Source organism: Rhinopithecus bieti, unplaced genomic scaffold, assembly GCF_001698545.2.
Source record: "Rhinopithecus bieti isolate Rb0 unplaced genomic scaffold, ASM169854v2 scaffold_42948, whole genome shotgun sequence".
NCBI lineage: Eukaryota > Metazoa > Chordata > Mammalia > Primates > Cercopithecidae > Rhinopithecus > Rhinopithecus bieti.
Genome location: NW_016817872.1, coordinates 360,697 through 387,005, shown reverse-complemented (window position 1 = coordinate 387,005; position 26,309 = coordinate 360,697). Strand labels below are relative to the sequence as shown.

The window sequence follows — 26,309 nt, the reverse complement described above, 5'->3', positions numbered from 1 at the left end:
TTCTCCACATGTAATGTTTATCATTAAATCTGTCCATAGTTTAAAAAGTCTCTTAGCAATAGTGTGACTTGCAGATAAACACTTTAGCAATGAAGAATGTAATTTTAGCAATAAGAGATATAATTTTGAAAGATTATTGGTGTCTTCTCCACCTCTAGAGACAAAACTCTCAATTTTGTGCTAGAAAACTTTTTTCTTATTCTGGAGGAAAAGCACTTAAAAGTTTATTTATTGAGTTTTAAATAATACAAAAGTCTTGGTGGCTCCTCTTCCCTATTTGCCAGTTGCATAGCATCTTGTCCTGAGAATAAGGGGATGAATGGATTGATAATCTGATAAAATCCACACTTACTGATTCATTTGCCTCAGTGTACTCATATACACATTCAATATTCACTCCAGAGTACTGTTTATTATTTATGGGTTAAACATTGTAGTGAGTTAAAATACTTCGCTATCTTTATGAGACTTTGACCCATTTTGTAAATTGTTATATAATATGATACAATAGAGGTAACAAATAAATATGCAGTTTTCACAAATATGAATGGTAACCAGCAAAGTACCTAAAAGTGTTTTAACCTAGATGAACTGTATCATGTTAACTGAATGTGTGCCGTGACTGGGACGGAAAAATCTAATGGAATCCTCGTAGCACACATAAAGCAACCGAGAGCAAGAGCAAATGATAGTAGGTACATAAGGGTAGTTCTGTCTCAATCATATGTTGTATTACATAGTTGTAAAATGTATGTGTTCAAAAAAATAGTCATTGCTTTTCTTCTGAGTTCAGCAAATTGCTTGGAGACCAATCCAGAGACTGCTGGGGACCACTAGTAGTTCACAGCTCATGCATCGAATAATATGTCATAAGCTCTTCTATTCAGCACCCTAACCATCTCTTGACCTAATCAGCATCCCTCCTCTTCTTTCTTTAATTAGATCTACTTACTTTTGTATAATGCCATCGCCACAGTACCCACTTCCATGGATGTATGTGACAGCAGGTGACGGCTCACTCTCTTCAGTTCCTGAAATAGTTATGACCCAATACTGGTACACACTGCCAAGATTTAGATCCCTGGAAAATACAAAGAAGACATAATTATACAATTACAATACTGGGCAGACAAGGAAAGAATGGTAAACTGATCCCCTGGAGTATGTTCTATCAGTCTTGCTCATTTGTGAAATCAAATGCACATTTAGTTATCCAATACTTTCTATTGTCTACTATGGTGACATCAGTTGGCTAAGTATAATGGACTACACTAAAATGTACAGTAATAACTAGCATCAATTGACTGATAACTATGTACTTACTAGGTTTAATTTAACCTATACAGCAACTCTGTTGGAAAAGTATCAGATGGCAAATGACTAAAAATGAAGATGTTTGTGAGGAAACCATTCAGGAAAAATAAATATAAACAAAAGCACAGAGGTGGGAAAGCACCACATCAGATTCCTAGGCCATTATCTGATCATGTTTCCTCATTTTAAAACCTGAGCAGAAACTCCATTACATGTGAGCAAACCTCTTTCTAATGCTGCATGTACAGTGGATCTCTGCCTCCCTGCCACTTGCTTCTCCCTATTTCTTTCACTCTCGACAAAATAATAATAATAATAATAATAATAATAACAACAGCATCCATTAATAGAATATGGGGCCTTAGGCTAAACACTTTTCATGAATTTCTTATTTGAGAATCAAAACATCCCTACATGGCTGCTAGTATTTACATGTTGATTTTACAGATGGTGAATCTGAGGCACAGGAAGGTAAAGCAACTTGTTTATAATCATATGCTATTAAGTGATATCCTATATTCTGCCTATCTTATCCCTATTTTAGGTCTGTTTTAATAACCTCACCCCTTGCAAAGTCGGGTCATGTCCTGGGAATCGCAATTCCAAGGACTACTTCCTGCCAGATTTCCAACTTGCCTAGATTGCATCGCTCCTCGACCTAAAGACTTGCTAGTACCTGCTCTGACTTCCTCAAAAACAAACCACCAAATGAACACGGCTACTGCCAATTATCCTCCAAGGCAAATATATGTTTATGTCAATTCCACATGACCACATCTCCCTCCCTATTTCCTTTATGACCATTCTCAAATGAAGATGTTATTCCTGTCTTTCATCTACCTCTGTATCTATTCTTTTTAATAATAATTTTTTTAATAATAAAAAAGTACCATGGGAAAAATCACAAAATGATAATGAAGAAAATTCCTATCAGATTCCAGAGTTGGGGGGGATTTCATAAACAAAAGGATGATGTCAAAAAATCTCAAGTTCTCCTGCCCATCTGTTATTTCAGCTGCTGTTAGGGTTTGGGCTGTTTGGTTAAGGCCAGCAAGATAACAGGTGCAGGGGCGATGGACAGAGAATGTCTTCAGACTCTCAATGCAATAATGAGTTGGAGTTTATGAGCATTGAAGGACTCTGGGAAAGAACACAACTTTCCTGAGAATGTTGGATGTATTACCCCAAAGGGAGTTTGTTTTAGCAGGACTGGAACTACTAGTATTGTGGGTAGACCAAAAATCCCTGGAGACTTAGTGCTCTGCCAATGAAAATGAAATAGGTGGACGTACAAATATCTTGAGAGATTTTTATGCATGAATGATGGTTGTTTTGTAAACCTCGAATCCTATTTTGTTGATAGAATTATAGGGTTTATGATTTCATTTAGCTTGTTGGCTACTTTATCCACATCTAGACTAATGAGCATACACTTCATCCGGTGATAATTCTAAAACTGGAGTGGGGTGGAGAAAAACGTAACAATCCCAGGGGATACACAAAGTTACATGATAAATATGACATGCATTCTATTGTGTGTTCATTTTGTTCTAAAATACGGAGGCATGTTTTATATTTTTTAAATGGCCACGTTGTGACATCAAATAAGAACTTTTCTTCAGACTACACCCCAGTCCACTGGGGCTATCCGGTCATTGTCTAAGTAGATAGGGGTAGTTCTCTGGAAAAGGGTGAGTATGAAAAGTACCTCTCTACATTGTGTTTTTCATGAGTGATTTATGGCTGATCATATTTAAGGTGCTTGGCTAATATTTGTGAATGTTTTCCTCCTCTCTCCACTTTGTCCTCTTGCCTCATCTCTTTCTCCTCCTTTTCCTCAATAAACTTCAACACAGAGACAAGAAAACATGTGTTTCTGTCCTGGCTGCCTCACTTATTAGCCAGGAAGTCATGGGCCAGTGTTTCACCTTTCTGAGCCTATTTCAAATCAGTCATAAACCTGGCTTCACAGCATTTATCTACAGATTAAGTGTGAGAACATTTATAAAGCACATATGTGCCCAGCCTATGATAAACATTTAATAAATGTTAATCCATTACAATTAATGGTTAACTCTCAACATCCTTGTCCACTGAATTTATGCTATGGTCCCCTTATTAGAAAAGATGGAGACACAAACAAGTAATGTGACCTTGGTTAGGCAAACCCATGAACATGGAGCCATGATCTACCATGTGTGTCATGGCTTGATGAAAAGTATCTTTTCTACTAGTTCACGTGGCTGGAACACCCCCAGTGCCTGGCAGCTTGCTCTCTTTTCAGGTGACCCATTTCAGCTTCTGAAAATTCTGGATCCCAGAAGGTTTCTCTTTACCCTGGGGCGAAATCTGTGTCCCTGTAACTTCTACCTACTGACCTCCTTCTTATCCACCAACATCATATTTGATTAGTACAGAAACCTTACTTCTTCTAGCTGTGTGTGTGTGGTTCATATTTCATTGTTTTCCAGAAGCTTAAGCGGCTCTTTGAGGAAGGTGTTGCTATCTCACATTTTCAGACAGAAAAATAAAAGCCCAAGTCACTCCCTGAAGTTAAAAGGTGGGGACAGTGGGATGAGTACAACAGTTACTAAAAGATCATGTTTTCCACAGAAAAATTCCCATGATAAAACTATATTTTCCCCAAGTTAAAGTCAGAGTTAATGTTAAATGAGGGCTCTTTTCTCAAGAACCTAGGTAGAACAGATTTCCTTCAGAAGGATAAGCTAGTGGCTTCTGAAGGCTTTGCTGGAGGTTAGAACCTATTTCATCGTTGGTCTAAAAGTAGGACATTTTTGTCAAGTTGTGCCTTTCAGCTGCTCCTAAAACCATCTGGAAAGCCTTATGCTATCACTTGAACTCCTTCCCCTCCTGTGCCTCCTACATTCAGATGGACCCTAAGCCCTCTCAATTCTCCCCACTCAGGAGTTTCTACATCATCCTTTCTTCAATTCTCCTGTGGCCCATATGTCAATCTTGATGGCCAAAGCAGCTTCTGGCTTAATGTCCTGCCTCGACCATATCCCGTTTCCAGTCTTGCCAACGTCGTGAGAATATTCTTAAATCTAGAGTCACTCTCCAGCTCAAAATCTTTTCATTTACTGCAGCAACAGGAGCTTGCTACCAAGCTGAAATTTCCAATTTACTCTTTCTTTGGAACTAAAATTTTAGCAGGTCATCTGAGATGTGATTATTTTGGCTACTTCTGATTTATTTCATCAAATTTTGAATGCCATTTTCAGTTTTTTCTTTTTAAACTTCAACGATCATTAGTAGTAAATCATCAAGTCTGCATCTGAATATTTTATGTTTGTAGCTAATATATTTTAATGTGATGAAGTTGTTTGTCTATTCTGAAGGGTTGTTCTGTGGAATCTTTGCTTTTTTTTTTTTTTTTTTTAGACAGTCTTGCTCTGTCACCCAGGCAGAAGTCATAGCTGTCACTGTAGCCTCAAACTCCCTGGCTCAACCAATCCTCCCATCTCAGCCTCCCTAGTAGCTGGGACTACAGGCATGCACCATCACAGTGGCTAATTTTTAAAATATATTTTGTAGAGACTGAGTCTAACCAAGTTGCCCAGGCTGGTTTAGAACACCTGGGATCCAGTGATCCTCCCCACTTGGCTTCCCAAAGTGTTGGGATTATAGGCATGAGCCACTGTGCCTGGCCCTCATGCCTTTTTTCTTTTTTAAACAAAACAAAACAAAATACCTTTTTCTACATTTAGCCATCTTTCTTTAACAGATATCGCAAATGGCATATGTGCCATAGGGTTGTATTTCTGATAATTAGAAACAAAAATGCTGGCATTTCTGATTGATAATAATCTCAGTATTCTGCCTCAGAAAGTCATATTGATCATAAATGTATATCAAATTTAGAGCACAACTTACACTGAAATTTAATTACAGGTTGTGAAATCATTATCTAAAATATTAATACATACATAAAGAGGTATGTATTATACCTTATGACTTAAGCTTAAATATGCATTTAAAATGCATAAATTAAAGCGTATTGATATGTAGTTAATATGATCAGTCAATTAAAACCTATCTGAAATTTGTAGACAAGTCATGTGATTTTGCAGGGGTCTGTTTTTCTGTCTTTTAATTAGGATGTTTGATTCTTGTCCCATACCACTGTGAAGGTCAAATAAGAAACACAAAAGTCATATAGGAGGAAGGGGAGAGACAGCCTCATTACCCTATGGAAACATCACATTTTGCTTCTTCCAGAAAACTCTCTGTGAGCTCCTTAAATACTCATTATTGATCCTATTGTTTCCATATCATAGCATTCATTTATCATTGTCTATCTCTTCAAATAGTCTCTATAACTAAACTGTGTTATATTTCTTTAAAACTCCATCTTCTGAAATAAAAACAGTAATCATAGTTTCTATGTGTTGCCTACTTATTATATGCTAGGCACTATGTATCATGTTTGTATGTACAGTCTCAACCAAAAGAACAATCCCTTGAATAATTATCCTCTTTGTCAGATGAGGAAACTAACAACACTTAGGAAGATTAAGCTACTTGCCGATAGTCACAATATTTTTGTCATGGAGTAGGGACTTGAACTAGTTCGGTCTAACTCCATTCCAAGACGGTGCTTTCCAAAGACGGAAGCCCCAAGCTTTCTGAAAGTACAGCAGAACAGAAATCAGAAGACTTTGTTTTGGATCACAAAGAGCTTACATACAAAGACCAGTTGAAAGATTTGGAATTTGTGTCTTGTGACTTCCAAATCTTTGTTTTTCTATATTAATTTCGTAATATTTCCCTATGAAATACTACTGCTGACTCATTGATCATGGACAAGACATTTCCTCTTTCTGTCCATTCATTTTTTAAAATCTATGAAAGAAGAATCTGGGAAGGATGTGATGATTAGTTCTGCAATCCATGGTTCTAATTTAATGAGGAGTGTAGTGTTGTATCCTTATGTCTTGAGCTTTTCCACAGGCTACAAACTGCTTTAGCATTTAAAATTCTGCACTGAGAATGTGTGTAGGTCTGGACCTATCACCCAGATTGTCTGAGTTAGAAGACATAAGATGGGACCACCTAGGATGCCTTTGGCTCAGGAAGAGCCCAAGTGTTCCAGTCTAGCCTTGAGCTAAGAACCAGAGGGTAATGTCTGGGCACTTGGTATATAAGCCTTCAGCCAAGAATGGGAAGGGAAGGAAACATTCACTTTTTGAGCCTGAGGTGACGAGCCAAAGACTATACATGCTATTATTATTGTTTTAATTAGAAAATACTTCAGTTATATAGAAAAGTACAGACTATACTATAACCAATGTTCATAGGCTTACTGTACAGCTTTGTCAAATTATAACTTTGTGCCATATTTTCTTCATATCTTTTATTTTTGGTGTGAAAGGAATAAATAGTGATCAAGTTTAAACCCACCTGTATGCTCCTCCTGTATCTCATTTCCATCCCATGCACATTTTATACTTTTGCACATATGTATTGTTTTACATATTTTAAATTTCATAGATGTTTAAATACTATACTTATTTTGTAGCTGGCTGTTTTTCTTTTTTCCTTAGCATTGTTTGAGATCACACATATTGCTACAAATAGATCTGGCGTATTTTCACTAACATAAATATTTTATTGTATGAATATATTATACTTTATTTGGCCATTCTTTTCTTGATAGATACCTAGGTTGGTTCTTTTATTATTGCTATTATTGTTATTTAATCACTGTGTTTATTATTTACAATAATGTTGCTTTAAACATTTGTGTTCTTTTCCTCTGTGCACACAGCAAGAGTTTTCTGAAGGAAAAAAAGGCTAAAATGGTATCATAGGTTAAGGTAATTGCACCTTCAACTACTAGATATTGCCAAAGTATTTACCAACATGATTGTATCAATTAACACATCTACCCAAAGGCTTCCCATTGCTTCAGGTCCTTGCCAGCACTTGATTCTGCCAAATATGTAATTTTTTTTTTTGTCAATTTGATGGTTTTTTTTTTTTTTTTTTTTTTTTTTTGAGACGGAGTTTCGCTCTGTCGCCCAGGCTGGAGTGCAGTGGCCGGATCTCAGCTCACTGCAAGCTCCGCCTCCCGGGTTTACGCCATTCTCCTGCCTCAGCCTCCTGAATTTGATGGTTATTAAATGATACTTAATTATTGTTTTATTTTGCCTTTCCCTGATTACTAACAAGCCTGAGTATCTTTACACATGTTTGTGGATCAAGTAGGTTTCTAGTCATGCGTATTGTTTGTTCATCCTTTTGCCTATTTTAAATTAAGTTGCTTTTGCTTTTATACATTAATATGTAAGTATATTTACATATACTGGATATTAATTCTTTATAATTAAAGCCACTGCAAATACCATTTCATACTCTATGACTCCTAATTTTTCATTATGTTTATGCTGCTTTGTTGATAAGAGAATTTCCTGTCCTTCATGATTTGTGTTTTTCATATGTTGTTGAGTAAATGTTACTTTAAAATCATAAAATAGTTTCTTTTATTTCCTTTCAATAATTTTAAGGTTTTGTTTGGTACCTATATGGTTTCAAGCACCTACAATACGGTGTTTTTTTTTTTTTTTTTTTTTTTTTTGTTTGTTTGTTTTGTAGACGGAGTTTCATTCTTGTTGCCCAGGCTAGAGTGCGGTGTTGCAATCTCGGCTCACTGCAAACTCTGCCTCCCATGTTCAAGCGATTCTCCTGCCTCAGCCTCCCAAGTAGCTGGGATTACAGGCATGTGCCACCAGGCCCAGCTAATATCGTATTTTTAGTAGAGATGGGGTTTTGCCATGTTGGCCAGGCTGGTTTCAAACCCCTGACCTCAGGTGATCCACCTGCCTCAGCCTCCCAAAGTGTTGGGATTACAGGCGTAACCCACTGTGCCTGGCCCACAGTATAGTTTTTTAAATGCTGTGAAATAAGGATTGTTTTCTCCCCAAATATGTATTAAAATTATGTGTCCAGCACTAGTTAATCTCTTTAAGATAAGAGTTAATCCTTTCACTACTGAATTGCAATACTGCCTTTGCATATATCATTTCAGTATGTTCATAATTTTTTTTTCTGGGTTATCTTGTTTCATTGGTCTTTTTTTTTTTTTTTTTTTGGACAGAGTTTCGCTCTTGCCGTCTAGGCTGGAGTGCAATGGTGTGATCTCAGCTCACCTTAACCTCTGCCTCCCGGGTTCAGCAATTCTCCTGCCTCAGCCTTCCGAGTAGCTGGGATTACAGGCATGCGCCACCACGCCTGGCTAATTTTGTGTTTTTAGTAGAGACATGTTCTCCATGTTGGTCAGGCTGGTCTCAAACTCTCAACCTTTGGTGATCCGCCCGCTTTGGCCTCTCAAAGGGATTACAGGCGTGAGCCACGCCGCCTGGCCTCATTGGTCTATTTTTTATCTATTGTTTTATCAGTAGCAGTCTATAGTAATTCCATAGCAATATAAAAGTCTTGATTTACATTAAGTTCATTCTATAGTTTTCCTTTTCAAAAGAGCCCTTTGCTCTTCCATGTGAACCTCCTTGTGAAGCTTCATCCTTAAAAATGCCTGTTGAGATTTTGATTCTAATTTCATTGAATGTATCAGTGTATTTGAGAAGAAAGGGCATCTTTATGATACTGTGTCTTCCCATTTATGCACAGTTTATCTTTTTATTTATTTAGGTCTTCTTTTATGGTCTCAGTAAAGTTTTAAAGCTTTCTTCATAAAAACTGTGATGATTTTTTATTAGCAATATATGCCTTACTCTAAGCATTTTATAGGTGTCAGTGCTATAGTGAATAATAGCTTTTTATCTAGCTATTTACATACACACACACACATACACACATCCATACAATTACATGTAGGTATATTTGTATTCTAATAGTTTGGGGATAATAAAAAATAATTGAGTTTTATATAAATTTATATTGTATTTAGAAGTCCTCATAGACTGTTTTAGTCGTTCTAGCAATTGTTGATTCTTAGTAATTTTTCTATATTGTTTCCAGTAGATGAGGAATAATGATAGTTTTGTTGTTTCCTTTTCAATTCTCAGACTTTTTTTGTTTCTATGTTTTGTCTAACTCCCCTAGGCTGGAGACCAATGGCAAAATTGGGCATTCTGAAGATAACCCTGTGATCAAAAAGATACTTTTTACATTTTACTTATTCCCAGTTTACTATAATTTTTTCATCATGAAGGAATCTGATTTTACAGGGTTTTAAAAAATACACTACATCTAGTAAAATCACTGTTTTAAAATTATTTAATTCACAAATATTGTGAATTACATTAAGAGACCATCTAATGTTAAAGTCACCTCTTTAACATTGTATGTGGTTTTTAATACATTGCTGAATTTTATTGGCAAATATCTAAGATTTCTGCTTATTTGTTAGAAATCCTATTGATTGAAAAGTTTCATTTGTTTGTGTTTTGTTTGTTAATGTACTGCATTGTGGACAGAGCTCATGTTCTATGTGATACTGATACTTTGATATTTGTTTAAATTTGTTTTGTGGCCTAGGACATGGTAAAAAAAAACTTTAAAAAATAGTCTGCATCTCTATTCTAGAAGGAAATATTCATAATTTGGTTCTGTATCAGGGTTCTATGAATTTTTATCAGCTCAAATTTTTTTGTGTTCCTCAAAATCTTCTAGATTATTACTATATTTTAGTTTGCTTGATCTATAAATTATTGAGAAAATGTGTTAAAGTATCACAATGTCATGCATTTATCTTTTTTTTAGGTAAAAGTCATTGATTTATATATTTCCAGGTCACATTATTTGGTAAATTCAGGTTTTAAATCATAATATCTTCCTTTTACCATTATGTGATGACTTTTTTTAAATCACAGTAACATATTTGCCAAATATTTCCTTAGTCTGAAAACAGTATTAATTTGTTCGATTAGCATGTAGCTGGTAAATATTGTCCCCACTTTTACCTTTAACCTTTCAGCAAAACTTTCTTGAGTTAAATCTGACTAGAGAATCTCCATCTTCATCCAATTGACTTTAATCTGATTAGTATAATGACTTACGTTTCCATTTTTTCCTTGCTTATTTATTCCTTTCCTCCTTTCTTCCCTTCACTTGGATTTATCGAATTTTTAAACTTCCATTATTTGTCTCTTCTTTGTGCATTTTAACTACGAAAATTGTATTTTCTAATTTTATTTATTTTTTATTGTTATTGTATTCTGTTTATTCTAAAATACTAATTTGTATACTTCTCACCAAAGTCAAAATTTAGTAATAAGCCCTTAGGTTGTTTACTGACCCTTATTACTGATTCCTTGTTTACTTTTTTGTGTGTTTTTAAATTTTGAGATGTGAACTCATGTTCAGTGGATTTTAATCTGTGGGAATCATGGGCTCCCTGGGTCAAGTCCATGTCCTCCCTCAGAGTGATTTTACGTTAATTTCTAGGTACCCCTGCAACATCACTAACCTGGAATCTTTTTTTTTTTTTTTTTTTTTCCACTTAATTTTTAAGCTCAGGCATTTTCACATCATACTTAGCAGTATAAATTCAAACATGAAGTATTTGTGAGGTATAAGACAATGGTTTTAAATTTCCACTTATATCCTAGGCAAAGATAGTAAGTCTTAATGACAGTTACATCAAATCATGTTAATTGTCATGTTATTAAGGTAGGTAACTAGACATATGCATATACATATTTTTTCCCTAGTACATCCTTTCACTAAACATGTAGATTTTCAGGGGTCCTGAAAATCTCATTTAAAATCCCTATTTTAAAAGTGTTAGTCCCAGTACACTACCTTGCAGAGTTGGAAAGCCACATCTCCCCTTCTGGGGTGAACAAAAATATTCAGGCCACTCAATTGCCAAAACTGATGGCTCTCCCTTATCCAAACTATACCAACCAAAAATTTAGATCCAGGGCTTACCTGTTCACTTCCCAGTTCTATTTTATTTCTTGCATGTCTTGCCCCTGGAAATATCCTTTTCTGTTTTTCTGATCTCAGTTATGCATTTTAAAGGATGCTAGTTATATCTGTAACATTTTATCTAGAATATCCAATGGATGCTCATGTTGGAAATGCTTTTAGTTTAGTTAGTTTACCAAAATTTCCAACTATTTCTAATATAAGCCTGAAAGGCAGAAATTATTTTAATTTCTCAGTTGTGACTCAGTGTAGTTCAGTCATCTGCTCAATGTCAGAGACATAATAATTATAAAACAAGATTTAAACCATGCTGTTTGACTCTAGAATCCTTTATCTTTCCATGACATTGAGCTGACTTTTTGGATGAGCACAGCCTAGTGAGCCGTATAGCAATATCCAGTAAAATACAGACCACAAAAACTATTTGCAGATAAAACAAGCTTCCCTTTATGGTTCTAAAATATTTTAGGAAGGTGAAACTCAGATTATATTATATTATGTTATATTATATTATATTATATTATATTATATTATATATTATATTATATGTATTTTAAATGACGAAAGGTAGAGAATAGTAATTTCAACTCTAACATATCTGTAGAATGGAAGCTGACTTTTTAAGAAACTGAGAAGTGACAGTATATAATCGCAATTGCTTTTTGTCCCCCCAAAATAAAGATCATCCATGTTTATGATAGCAAATTAGAATGCTATATGAAATAATTAAAGTAGAATAATCTCAAATTCCATTACCCTGAGACAGCTACCAGGCACATTTTGGTGAGGATCCTTTCAGTATCTTTCTATGTATAAACACATATACACACATTATTTTGTATAAATATAAGATCACAAATTTGTAAAATCACTTCATATTTAGTGTTCATGAAGAAAGACTGGCAAGTAAATCCAGATAGTAGCTTAATGCTAGCTGATTATATTTATGACTTTGATTATTTTTTAAAATTTCTGAATAAATATATTTGTATTATTTTAGATATCCTTACACTTAGCCATCCAAATAGGCTTCACTGGTTTCTGGGATGCAAAGATGAACACAATATGGTCCTGCTTTTAGGATGCTCATTGGATGGCAGGGAAGAGACAACATTAAAATTGATGGCCTTAAAATAGCCTAAAAAATGTATGTGCTGTAGGAGCACAGAGGGTTGGTTTCTTACCCTGGATGATGGGGAGGCAGTATGAGAAAATTTCCCAAGGAGGTACACTGGCTTGACTGGAGAAAGTCAGAAGAAGTCATCAGGACAAAGACGAAAGGACTGGCTTTCTCAGCAAATGACATCATCATACTTGTTTGGTGGAAGACCATTTAGGTATCAATATTGATAATTAGTTTGGAAGGAAAGTTGAAAAGGCAGTACCTGAAGGCCAAGAGCCCAAATATTCCCTGTAGGATGGAATAAACGGAGTACCTACAAAATTTTGGTGGTATTCTAGATATTTTATATTCTATTTAAAAGAACTAAAACTTACAAAATGTCCTTCTTTACTGAATGGCCTTGGAGCTGTGATTTTGTCTTCTCAAAAGAATTTATTTATTTCTTCTCAAAAGAAGTTACATACACACAGTTTTTCCCACTGAGTGATGACTATGTATGCCTTAATTCCAATTGTGTCTGAGTATTACTTTGAATTTTTAAGGAAACCTTTTATTTCTGTTGATTGAGAGGTTCTTTGGTTTCACTTTTATTGGTGGTGGGGTGGTTGTTAAGGATCTGGGACAGAAAGTATTGTATGCCCTTGGGAAGCAATAGTTTGAAAGATAGTTTAACATACTGACTGTGGACCGAGTATCAGAAAAAAAATGGCTACTGTTTTATTAGTTTTTGTTGTGACTGTGGCCCAATCAGCTATTTTTCTCTGGACATCACCTTTATTGTTCAATTTTTAAAAAAATGTATGAAGTTCAGTCAAAATGGAGGACGGAAAGATGAAGAAGATACTGCCATTGGTTTCAAACAGTTCAAAGGGCAAAAGAGAGGATAAACCAAGTAGAGTGTGATTGTAACACAAAGTAGAGTTTGGAGAGTGCTAGCAGAGGAAGACCAAATAGTGGTTTAAATAATGAGAAAGGCTTACGGAGGTTTCTTTTTGATACCTGGGTTATTTTGTTTTCCTTCCACAGGTGTCCTTAGTGTCCCATACTTTATTACAAAAGTGAACACACATTTTGCAATCACATGTTGAATGCCTGACTACCTTGGTGTATGTTAAGTGTTTCAAGGACAGAGAACATTAGCCCTTCCTTGTTGTATCTCTGTGCCTGGTCCACTGCCTAGCACAGAATAACTTCTCAGCAATATCTGTTGAATTAATTGTTCGAGAAAGCACACATATCAAAAAACGTGAATGATAAGTATGGTGCTCTGAACAGTAGAAATAGCATAAAATAAGACAGAGGTAAACTTTTTCTAGATTAAGAACAGTTCATTTAGACTGAAATTCAGGGTAAACCAAAGGAAGTTGAAACGTTTTGCTAAAATGGTTGGGTGGAATGTGCAGTAGATGGCAGGAGGCTCTGAGGTGAGATGTTGGGGCTTGAGTTATCAAGTGACGGAGGATCACTGTTGTAAATGCAAGGAACTGAATGCAGTAGTTCTCCAAGCCTCCAGCCTATCTTCAGCTGTAGAAGTCAAAACTTAGATGCGCTAACAATAGTTGAGATACTGAATCTGCATCCAGTCTTTGTATAGCCTGGGATCCCACCACACCCATCTTCCCTCTTTCTGGACCCAGCTACTCAGTAGACTGTGCAGCCTTTCCACTTCAGGTGCCCCCTTATTAAAGCAAAGCTGTCATGCTGAGGACTCAGTGCCAAGAAAAAAAGTCTTTGGGAAAATGGCCTTTTGCCTTGCAACATCCATCTTCTTATTTCTCCTGGTGGTCACTGTGAACTCCAACCCATTGTCTGGATTAAATAAATGAAAAATGAGATGACAGAGATCTGGGACTCCACTGGGCATTTGGATTCCTTCTCAATGGGGCTAGGGTCCATCCCTCTCACACAGGTAATGCAAGATTCATTTTTTTCCTACTGGCAACACCATTCTTAATCTGTATAAGGCTCTGAAAGAAGCAATTGTGTACATGCGACTGATTAATTCCAGCAGTCTTTGATATAATTGTCCAAAGATTTGCCCTGGTACTAATTTGAAACACAGTAGCCAATTTAATAAAACTAACAGTTTGCAGCCAAGGTCTTTGTTATTTTGTTTTAATCATCTTTTACCACCAATTGAAATGATTTTCTACTTTCTTGGTGCAATAAAACAAAATAGAAGGGAAAGAATGGAGGGACAATGTGGAAATTATAAAAGATCTAGAGCTTCAAATCCCAGGATAAGGTAACAGCAGTCCTGAGATTTAACTGGTAATTTGTGTCAGACTGAGATTCGAAGGGAAGACATTTAACAGTTTGGAGGAAACTCCACACCTGGATAGCATTAAAGAAGGGAGAGAGGAAAAGATCTACAAAGAACTCTTGTTTTTTCCTGAATGCAACCAAAGGCGATGTGTGACAGCTTCCCCAAACATTCTACTGGTGATGGACAGGTCACTTGATTACAGAGCAGGGGCTTGTGACAAGCTGACCGGTCGCCAAGGACTCTGGGAGCCAAAACACCAGATACAGTTGGAGGTAAACAAGGCATGCTGCAGAGTGTGAAAATCGAGGCCAAGTCAGGGCCAGTGAGTCCAGCGGAGGCCCCCAGTGACAGCTGGTGATTGAGCGGCACTAACTGAACACAGTTGTGGAGGGCCAAGGGCCAGTAAGGAAAGCCATCTCCTTTCTCCTCCCTGTGGCCTCTCTGGGTGGCCAGCAATTTTATTACTGGCAGAGGGCAAACCCAAGAGCATTTTTGAATTTGGCACCACATCTAAACCATTTGGGGACTGGGCTTCTCTTTCTTCTCTCCCCTTACCCTCCCCAGGAGTGGCTTGAGTTCCATGAAAGCCAGTGTGCAGTTAGCAAACTACATTTCCCCTCAATTCTGAAACCCATGTGCACTTGGGGAAAATGTAATCCTTATGTTTCTGATTCATTTACACTTAACTCATCAAAACGCTATTTTGTAAGAGCTATTTGATGTCCACGAAGTCTTCTGAGCCCTTTTGTAAGCCTTGCTTCTTAGAAGCAGGAAGTCACATTTCTGATGAGAGAGAGAACTTGAACCTAAAAGGTTGAGTTTGTTTTGAAATGAAGGCTCTTGGAGGGTCACATGAACCTGAGCTTAGCCAAATGCGTTCTCTCATTTCCTATACCAACCCCATCACCCGCACCAGCTGCCATGACGTTACTATGTCAGCTCTCTAAGATTTCATTCTGAGCAAACAAGGGAGACTTCTCTATGATCAGAGGGAGCCGAGTTCAAATGTGAGTCCCAAGGTCTGGCCAATGTCCAGCACTCTGTTACATAGGGGAAGAAACACCTGGACTGGGAATTAGGAGCGCTAACTTCAATTCTCTGTTCTGCCATTGAATGGCTGTGTGACTCTGAAGAAGTGGCTTCCTCTCTTTCAACTCAATTCTCTCATATGTCAGTCTCTCAAGTGTCAGTCCTGGCGTTGATGATCTTCAATGCTCTTTCCAGGTCTGAGAGTTTTTCAGTTTAATTCCTAGACAGTAGGAAGTTTGAGCATCTCAAAATTCTCTGCTTAAAATTTTTGGAGACTGACTTTGTATACACAGAGCTTAGCTCAAGAAGGAAACACAAATATGTAGAAATCAGAGCTGGATGACTGAATATCACTTACTCCAAGTATCTCATTGTGGGATGGATACTAAAGCCCAGAGATGGGAAACAAATGGCCGTAAGTCATATGGCAAATTAATGGCAGAGTCCAGCTGTCCTGGCATTTTTGACTAAAACATCCCTGGATGGAAGTTTCTAAACTTTTCACTTCATAGGATTTTGAAACTGGGGCAAAAACCTAGTTCCCACTCTGACAACAAGAATGTAAAAGCCAGCATCAGAATGGAAGAGGAGCTGGCATTGCTTTGCACAGTGAGGTGGTGTCTGGCTTGTATTAAAGCCCATGAGTGAATGATTAATCCTGGGTAGAAAACAAAGCCTGAGTCTTGTAACGTTATAGGTATTAGTTCTATGGAAGATTAACCCCCAATCCCCCTCGGGACCTCTTTAGAACATTGGACTACACTTTGAGAATCAGTGGATGATGAAAACAGGTGGTCTCACAGGTCTTTGTTTGCCTGCTCCCAACACATACACACACACATGCAGGTACTCACGCATGCATGTACATGCACACACACACATGCATGCAAATCTGCACATGTATGCCTCAATTGCTCCTGTATCTCTACATAGGAAAGAAATGTTGTGGCTGAAGGTGAACTGCCTGTATGCCTGCCTCTGATTCACAGGCCAGCAACTGGAAGGCACTTTTGAACTCCTTCTTCTTGTTTCATCCCAACCCAAATATGCCTCTATAGCTGCATTCATTGTGTGTTTCAGTGATGCCAGTAACACAGGCATCTTTCATAATACACTCACCTGCCTCCTGCTATTGATTAGTTATCCAGGTATTTTTTCCCATTAATATCCCTCAGCCCCATCCAGTACTCTCCATTTCCACTTGACTACCATAGACAAGTATCATCATCTACTTCAGTTTGGCAACATTGCTTTTCCTCCTTTACCATTTATGGTCTATGCCTCCATCCTTATTTCTATCCAGATATACACACACAGTCAAAGAGATGTCCTAAAACCAAATCTAATGAAGATCTTCTCTTACCTTACAGACACTCAACGGCTCATCACCACTCTCAGAATGAAGTCCAGACGTCACAGCAATGAACTCTGGGACCATGATGATCTAACCCCCGTCAACTTCTCTGGCCTCTTTGCTCAAACTCTCTTCTTGAAATTTTACCCTCAGCCACCACCCTGAGCAAGCAGTCTCACCTTCCTTCCCTGGCTTCATTTTCTTGCCTAGGCTTAGTTGCCACCTCTTTCAGGAGATTCTCACTGACCTGTGAAGCTGAGTGAGGAGCTCTTAGCCCATGTGCTTCCCTTAACATAACATCTTTCGCACTGTTAGATATCACTTGTTTATGTGTTTACTTTCACATTAAGTAGACTAAGCTCCTGGAAGGCTGGTATGTCCCTTACTGACTGATTTGTCTTCACTGCCTACTATAGGACCTGTTACACAGACAGTGCTAAATAATTGCCTGTTGAATGAATGAAACACAGAATTACACCTTCTGGCCCAATGCCTTTGCTTTAAGGATAAGAGAGCTGAGGCCCCAAGAGGAGCAGTGACAATGCTGTAAGATTCTTATTTGTCCTTTCAATCCTCAAGTAACTAATCCACCTTGGAAGTTAAAAGAAAGACCTCCAATATACCAGATATGATGTGTATTATCATGATTTTCTGGCCACTTATTGATGTACCACAGGGTTTACTGATCAATTTATTCATGCATGCATGCATTTATTTCATCTGCATTTATTGACCATCTACATGATGTCTGGCCTTGCACAAGAAGCTAAGGATAGAGAATAACATGGCAGATATTACACAGCCCCCACCTCTAGTATCTCAGTGTCAAGTTAAAATGCCACCCAGGAAAAATGCACCAGAACATTTTGAAATTGTCTCACCAAGGAAGAGCTTTGTAAGTCCTAAGAGAGAGGCTGGGTCTAGGTGGAGTCCTGAGGGTCCCACTGTGCCTGGAGGCTTTCTTTAGATCTAGATGGCCAGCCTCCAAACTCAAAGTTCAGACTTACTAACAATGTGACATATAACCTGCTGCCTCCGTCTTTACTTAATTAGATGGACTGAGCATGGTTGAGAGCTAAAGGATAATCTGAACAGAATGTCGGAGCTATGACCTACCCCTTTATTTTATAAAAGGGGGTCTTGGGCCCACAGCTGGGGACCCATCTGATCAAGGACACAGCAAAATTTCAGGATACCAATACTAGAATCCAGGTCTCCTGATCCAGGACCAGCACATGGTGAGTTTTCTCTCTTACTTTTTCTTTAACTCAGTTACAAAGGTTAAAGTACAATTTCTTTTCCTTCTTCTAACCCAACACTGAAGCATAGCAACTCCTGTTAGAGTTTATGGGAAACTGCTTGATGTGTGTGTGTCTGTGTGTGCCAGAGTGTTTGCCTTTTGCACATACTCTCTGTCATGGCTCTGGCCAAGAACAAGCCTAGTGAAAAATCAAACAATAGAAAGAATCATGAACATTTAAATCTTTATAGTTTACAAGATTGCATCATGTTCTTGCAAGCCTGTTATCTTATCAGTTTTTCCCACCACTCCTTGTTAGACTATATGGACAGTCACCCACTTTGTCTAAGGGAAGAAACTTAAGCTCAAACAATGGAAGAAACCTGTTCCACAGCAAGGCTGGTGCTGGTGTGGGAGTCAGATCTCTTCATTCCAAATTCAGCATCTCTAAAGTGGTGTCTAAGGTTGTGTTTTAACAGACACAACATAAACCCACCAGGACCTGCCCTCATGATTCTCAGTGTCTCCAAGCACAGACTGAATAGATTTTGTCCACTCCTGTTGCCAATGCCCAGTGTGAGATAAATTCCTCCATTCTTCTCACATCTGTAATTGCTCTGACAGCTGTTATTTTCCTTCTCTTTCCTCTTCATTTATTTGTTTTCTTAAAAATCAGGAATTGGAGCAGCACAACCAAGTCTAGTCCATCCTACCTACCCCCAGGGTGAACAGAAAATAACAAAGTAGTAGGTGACACCAGGACAGGCACTGCAACCTGATTTCACTAACTCGTCATTTCCAAAGGAGCTTCCTCAGTAATGCCAGTCCTATGATATGTGATAAGAAAACATCGTACCTTTTTCAAACAATGTCAGAATAGACTACATAAAGCATTCCAGCAATTCTGGGAGATTCACAATGAAAAGTAGCATGTTTTGTGAAGTTCTGCAGAACAAGACCTCTTGAACAGAGTTTAAACTAGGATTCCTTGCAAACACACAGACCTCTTTTTCCCTCTCGGAACTGATATTAATATGACATGAAACTATTAATCCATAGAAATCTATAGAAACATTTGGACATATCACAATTGCTCTATCTGTTTTTCTGCTGACAGATATAGACACATTTCCTCTAGCAATGTGGTGCAGCTGGACCATCATCCCCTTCCCCAAGGTAACAACATTTATTTTCTCTCTCTCTTTTTTTTATTCTTGCAGACAGGGTCTCATTCTGTTGCCCAAGCTGGAGTGCAGTGGTACAATCATGGCTCACCACTTCAGCCTTGACCTCCCAGGCTCAAGTGATCCTCCTCCCTCACCCTCCTGAGTAACTGGAACCACAGGTGCACACCACTATACCTGGCTAAATTATTATTATTATTATCATTATTATTATTATCATTATTATTATTATTTTGTCAAGATGAGGTCTTTCTATGCTGTCCAGGCTGGTCTTGAACTCCTTGGCTCAAGCAGTCCTCCCACCTCAACTCCTCAAATTGTTGGGATTACAGGCATGAGACACCACATTTGGCCTTCATTTTCTTTTCTATCTATAACCTTGCTCTTTAAAAAACCTGACTTCAATGTCTAGGCTCTGATCATTCCTGAGGAGAACCATCTCAATTCTAACCAATAGTCTGGCATGCCAGGAAGTTTTCTTCCACTCAAGTTTATTCATGCATGTTTATAAGAGGCACAAGGTTGAAGTGGCTAAGAATCTTACCTCTAACTCTTCCAGAGGGAAGTTTCTTAACGTCCTTAAACATTAGTTTTCTCAGCTGTAAAGTGGAACTAATAATAAAAGCTCAAAGAATTTTTTAAAAGGATTAAATAGGAAAAACTTTTTAAAGCACTTAGCACAACGCCTGGTACATAACCAATAAATGATGGATATAATTATTACACTTGTATTACACTTGTATAATAACACAAATAGTCCTAGCTTAGAGTCATCAAACCCATTATTTTACCAGCTGGGTGTATGTGGGCCCATTACATAGTTTATCTGAGCATCTTGTACAGAATGGGGGAAAAATCTGTTGAGGACATTAGGATAACTGTTTTGAGATTATATATTAATGGGCACTGTGTCAGGTCCGTTGTAAAGACCTATTACATTTTTCCTATCATTATATGGAGGACAGGCCTAATGCATTTTGGATAACTCATTCAAATATACATTTAAAATGCCTTCTCAAAGCCTTTCAAAATCATTCTAAAACAGGAAGGGTTATGTTAACTACACACAATTTTCCATATAGAGTATTGCTTTCTTTCTATTTGGATGGCATCAGGATTGAGCAGATTATTTTATCTTTAATGATTAGCTGAAAGATAAGAAAATGTGGTGGATAAAAAAAAAAAATATATATATATATTTTTTGAGACGGAGTCTTGCTCTGTCACCCAGGCTGGAGTGCAGTGGCCGGATCTCAGCTCACTGCAGGCTCCGTCTCCTGGGTTCACGCCATTCTCCTGCCTCAGCCTCCTGAGTAGCTGGGACTACAGATGCCTGCCACCTCGCCCGGCTAATTTTTTTGTATTTTTTAGTAGAGACGGGGTTTCACCATGTTAGCCAGGATGGTCTCGATCTCCTGACCTCATGATCCGCCCGTCTCGGCCTCCCAAAGTGCTGGGATTACAGGCTTGAGCCATCGCGCCCGGCCAAGAGATAGTAATTTTATAGTTATGGAAAAAGATTCTGTTACTTTGAGGAGAGGTTTCTTAGCATGTTGTAAGTAGACATGCATTGTGTAGCAATAGTTCCAGTCCAGTCATGAGCAATTTCAGTCCTATGTGTTTAATCAGCCTTCTTAGCATTTCTTCTCTTATGACTCATGGGCATCTCAAACACAATATGTCTAAGACTGAACTCTTGATCTACCCCATGCCCAACAAAACAATAAATTAAAATATATTCCTCTATTTCAGGGAATAACATTTCCCTCATTCCAGATACTCAGACCAGAAATTCGAGAGTCATTAAACAGCTACTTCTCATTAAACTGCTTGAATCTGAACTATCACCAAATCCTGTTGGTTCTACCTTTAAAACATACCTCCAATTCATTCACTTTTCTATGCAAATAATCATAATCTTTGGTTTGGACTGCAGCAGTCAACCCTAAATGGATTCACTCACTCTTCCTCAATCCTTTCTTCACAGAGTACCAGGGCAGCATTATAAAAGCTCCGAACTGATTGGTTTAGTCACTCTATTTCACAATGAATAAATCTAAACTCAACATGAGCCACAAACTCTTTATAATCTGGCCCCTTCTTTTTTTATTTGTCTAAATTTATGGGGTACAAATGTAATTTTGTTACATGCATAGACGACAGAGTGAAGTCAGGGTTCTGGGGGTAGCTATGGTCTGAATAATGTATATTGTGCCCATTAAGTGATTTTCCATCATCCACCCCCTTCCATTCCCCCACCCTTCTGAGTGTCCATATTGTCTGTCACTCCACACTCTATGTCTATGTGTACAAATTATTTAGCTCCCACTTATAAGTGAGAATATGAGGTATTTATCTCTCTATGTCTGAGATGTTTTCCTTAAAATAATAGCCTCCAGTGCCACCCATGCTGCTTCAAACGACAAGATTCCGTTCCTTTTTATGACTGAGTAATATTCCATTGTGTACATGTACCCAATTTTCTTTAACCCATCATCCATTGATGAATGCTTAGGTTGATTCCATATCTTTGCAATTGTGAACAGTGCTGTGATAAACATATGGGTGCAGGTATCTTTCTGATATAATGATTTATCTTCCTTTGGGTAGATACCCAGGACTGGGATTGCTGGATCAAATAGTAGTTCTATTTGAAATTCTTTGAAAAATCTCCATGCTTTTTTTTTTCCATAGAGGTTGTACTAATTTACATTTTAACCAGAAGTATATGAGTTCCCTTTTCTCCACACCCTTGCCAACATCTGTTATTTTTTGTCTTTTTATAATAGTCTGGCCCCTTCTTATCTCTTTACTCATCTTCTACAGACTCTCTCTTAATTTAATGGGGAATTATACTCTATTATAATGTCTTGTAATAATAGTCTTCAGTTTGTAATTATAATTTTACGTGTGCTATTATTCAGCTCTCCTACCAGATTATAAGATTCAGAGTTACACCGCCAGTACAAACATTGACATGCAGAAGGTACTCCTTATTAAATGTACGAGTGAATAAATGTAGAAACAAACAAATGAATCAATTTATCAATGGAACTATTAGTTCAATTTTTAACTTCTATGGGTCTCAGTTTGCCCATCTGTAGAAGAGAACCTATAATGGTTCACTCACTACAAAGTTTAGTAGTGCATTTGAGTAATCTATAAAAATTTATGTAAGCAGTTTTGGTGGTATTAGCACCAAACAGGAGCCCTTCACCCTTTCAAAATTGAGAAGGCACTTGGAGACAGCACTTCTATGGCTGTTGCTGACCCTGGAGATCAGTTGATTTTGTTAAGCCCTTTTGCTTATCCTAATATTCCCAGAACCCATATTTCATTTTGAGAAATACTTGGCCCAAGACTGATGAGAGGGAGTCATAGGTGGATAATGCCTGGTTTCCAGAACCAGAGTGAGATTGTGCTGACTATGTGCTCCCCTGGCCTGAGCTAAGAGCAGTGGTATTCATTCTGGGCTTGGAAAAACAACTCTCTCTACTGATGCTGCTCATCTCTTCTGGTGGGTGGGACATCAGAATGTAGGCAAAACCATGCTGGGCAGGCGTGGGAGAAGGCCCTGCTCAGGAAGGGGTCCAGCCTGAATCATGCATTTCAGCAACAGGTTACTGGAAATCATGCTGGTTTGGCCAGGTCCACACTTCCTAAGCCTCCTCCTCCTCATCTGCTTAAATGTTCAAAAAACAATAAAAAAAAATTTGCTTTATTCTCTTTCTGGTGTTTATTCTATTGCTTTTGGAAATAAGAAGATCTAATTTTGTATTCATTTTCTCCATCCATCAAGATACCATCTTGTCCTTTGCCAGACATTATGACAATGACTGTGCTCTGTTTCTTGCCAGACACACCCTTTGGGGTCAGACAAAGGTATATAAAACTTGGCCTTAGCATCTATTAACTGGGGCACCTTAAATCATGACCTTATGTCTTATAGTCTGAGCTTCTCCATCTAACAAGTCAGGCATGCTAATACCTAAACATCATTGGCAGACTTACAAAAAAGTACTGAGCATATATGAGGTTTTCACTACATGGTAGTTATTGTTAGCAGTAATGTTAGTGTTACCAGTAGTAAATGCTACAAGAATACTAGCAATGTGAAGGTGGTTAACACAGTGACTAAATTTAAGCTCTGCTGAGAGCAGAAACTGGGTTGGTTTTGTTACCTGTTGTATCTTCAGAATGTGTCATGGTTCTCAGCAAAGGGATTGTACTAGATCAGCATTTGATAAATATATCAATACATAAAAGAAGAATCAGAGTAACCTCTTCATAAATGCTATTTCCCTCTTAACTTCCTGTTTCACCCTGGATTCTGATAACATTAATGGATATACAGTAGGGCTGACACTGAAATCCCAATTTAACAAATGAGAAATTGAGGTGTAAAGGAGATTAAAGACGAGGCCTATCTTAAGGATATGAATAGACAAGTCACAGAACAGGAAATGCAATTATCCAGTAAATGTATTTGAGTAGATGCTTATTTAAGAACACAAAACAGAAATGTCAACGAGAAGTCATATTTTTCCCAACAAAGTGGGCAAAAAAAGTGCAAAGAAAAAATACTTCCATTATGCCAAATAATAAGCAGTCATGATACAAAATAGCAGGTCTTGGCACACACTGCTGGTGGGGTGGAAGCTAGTTCACCTGCCCAGAATGTCATAGTTGTGTCCTTTAAAATGAAAAAGACCCATAGCTTACCACCAGCAATTTCTCAGTATTGACCCTAGAGAAATGCTTGCATGCATGCATGTGCCTACAACGATGTTCGTATGAGAATGCTGACTCCAACATTTGCTTGCAGTAGAAAAATGTATGAAGTGACCTAAATGCCCACCATTAAGGGTATGGCTAAATTACCTGTAGCACATTCATACTATGGGATACTGTACAGCAGCTAAAAAGATTGAAGTATATCTAAGAACTGAAGTAGATAGATATCCCAAATTAATACAATTTCCATCCCAAAGTTAGACATTTGATCTGTGGTTGAACACACCCTTCTGACAGGCAGTATGCTTGTTCTTTCCTCCCTTCATTTATCTATTCATTCATTTATCAATCTTGACTGAACATCCACTTAGTTTCAACCATTTGAACTGTGGTAAACCCCTTCAATGATCAGCTGTTATGCATCTTTCAAGTCTCAGTTTACATGTCTCTTCTTCCAAGAAGCCCTCCTTAACTATTTAAGCTGGGTTAGACACCCTTCCCATGTTTTCTCATAGCCCCCCGTCCCCCGTGCTCCTCACACCATAACACTTTTCATGCTGCAGTATAATATTTTTCATTTAGAACCGTGTGCTCATGAGGCCAGAGATCATGTCTATTAATCAGGGCTGTATTCCTAGCACAGAACAGACATTTAATAAATACTTGTTAAATGGGATAAGTATTATTTAACACGGATTATATTAGATTTTCACTAGTTGATGGATGAATGAATGAATAAATTAATACATACAAGAACAAAGGATGGATGACAGGGTGAGAAACGGAAAGAGCTATAAAAAGAAATGAGGCTTAGGGAAAATAAAGAAAGAAAGAAAGTGGTGACTCAGCTCAAGAGCCATAGAAACAGCATATAAGAGCCACCTGTGCCTTCACCTTGACCCTGATTTGGGCTAAACTTTCCAAATCCTCTGAGGCTTAATATGGCATCATATATCAGTGTTATAACTAAGATCTGAAAGCAAGAGACTCATCTTCTGAGAGCCCACTTTGTGCTGCTTCTGACTTATTCCTTACATGCTCAACAAGTATCCATGAAGCCCCTACTGTGTCATATAAGTGTCATAAATTTTGTGCTTCAGGTGAAGGAAAAACCATAAGCACTGTTAAATATAATACAACACAAACTGTGATCAAGGACTAAGGATCATGTTATAAGAAATTCGTATTCCAAACAGGCTGGGATCCCAGGGATAGCGGCTCAACTAGCTTTCATTATTAGTTAGTAGGGGACACTTCCGGTCTCTGTTCAAATGTCATCTCATCAGAGATGACTTCCCTGACCATCTATCTAAAAATCACTAAATCTTTTCCAACTGAGATATTATACGATAACATGCTTCTTTTATCTCTCCTCAACTACATTGTAATAATCAACAAAAGCAAAAACTTTTTCTTGCTGTATTCATTATTGCACCCCTAGAGGCTAGAAAGTAGTTAAGCTCATGTTGGGAGTCAACAGATATTTGCCGAGCAAGTGAATTGATGAATGAACTAAAGTTTCTGATTGATGGGTGTTCAAAGCATTTGACATTCAGAGGCAGAAATTTGGATCTGATTTGTAAAATTTGGACACACAAGAATGTCCACCCAGATCATATAAACATCTCCTTTCCTTATGTCTATTCATTTCCCCAAAGAATTATATTGAGAATGCCAAGGAGGTGAGATAAAATAGATATAGATTGTGATGGAAGCTTTACAGGTCTGAATGTGAGAGAAGAATTAATAGATGACTAAATTGGGATACATGAATAAGCCAGTTGAGAGAGATGACTTTTAAGAGTGTTTCTAGCTCCAAATTGAGGATCCTAAGACAACAGAGGCATAAACAAACATACTTGTTCAACTAGAGAATGAATGATCAAGAGCACTAGCTTTGGAGTTGACAGATCTACTTAAGACCCCAGCTTTGCCCCTTGATAGCTGTAAACTGTAATCCACATTCCTTCTCTGAGTTTCCAGTCCCTTTCTATAATCTGGGGATAGGACCGCCTACATTGTGGGGTTGTTGGGATGATTAAATCAAATGAGATTATCTATGTAAAGTCCCTATTTAGTGCCTGACACAAAGTACAAGCTTATTACATTTTGGCTTCTCCATTTCTCTTCAAATGCTAAACTCCTTCTCATTC

At 37.7% G+C, this 26,309-nt stretch overlaps 1 protein-coding gene across 1 annotated transcript in view; it reads right to left on the bottom strand.

Annotated features, from left to right (window-relative positions):
• The window catches only part of PAPPA (pappalysin 1), a 254,934-nt gene that overhangs the window by 141,739 nt on the left and 86,886 nt on the right, over nucleotides 1–26,309 (bottom strand). The window contains exon 8 of the mRNA XM_017856267.1: nucleotides 953–1,081. Coding sequence (XP_017711756.1) covers nucleotides 953–1,081 — 129 coding nt within the window. The remainder of the gene's footprint in view (nucleotides 1–952; nucleotides 1,082–26,309) is intronic.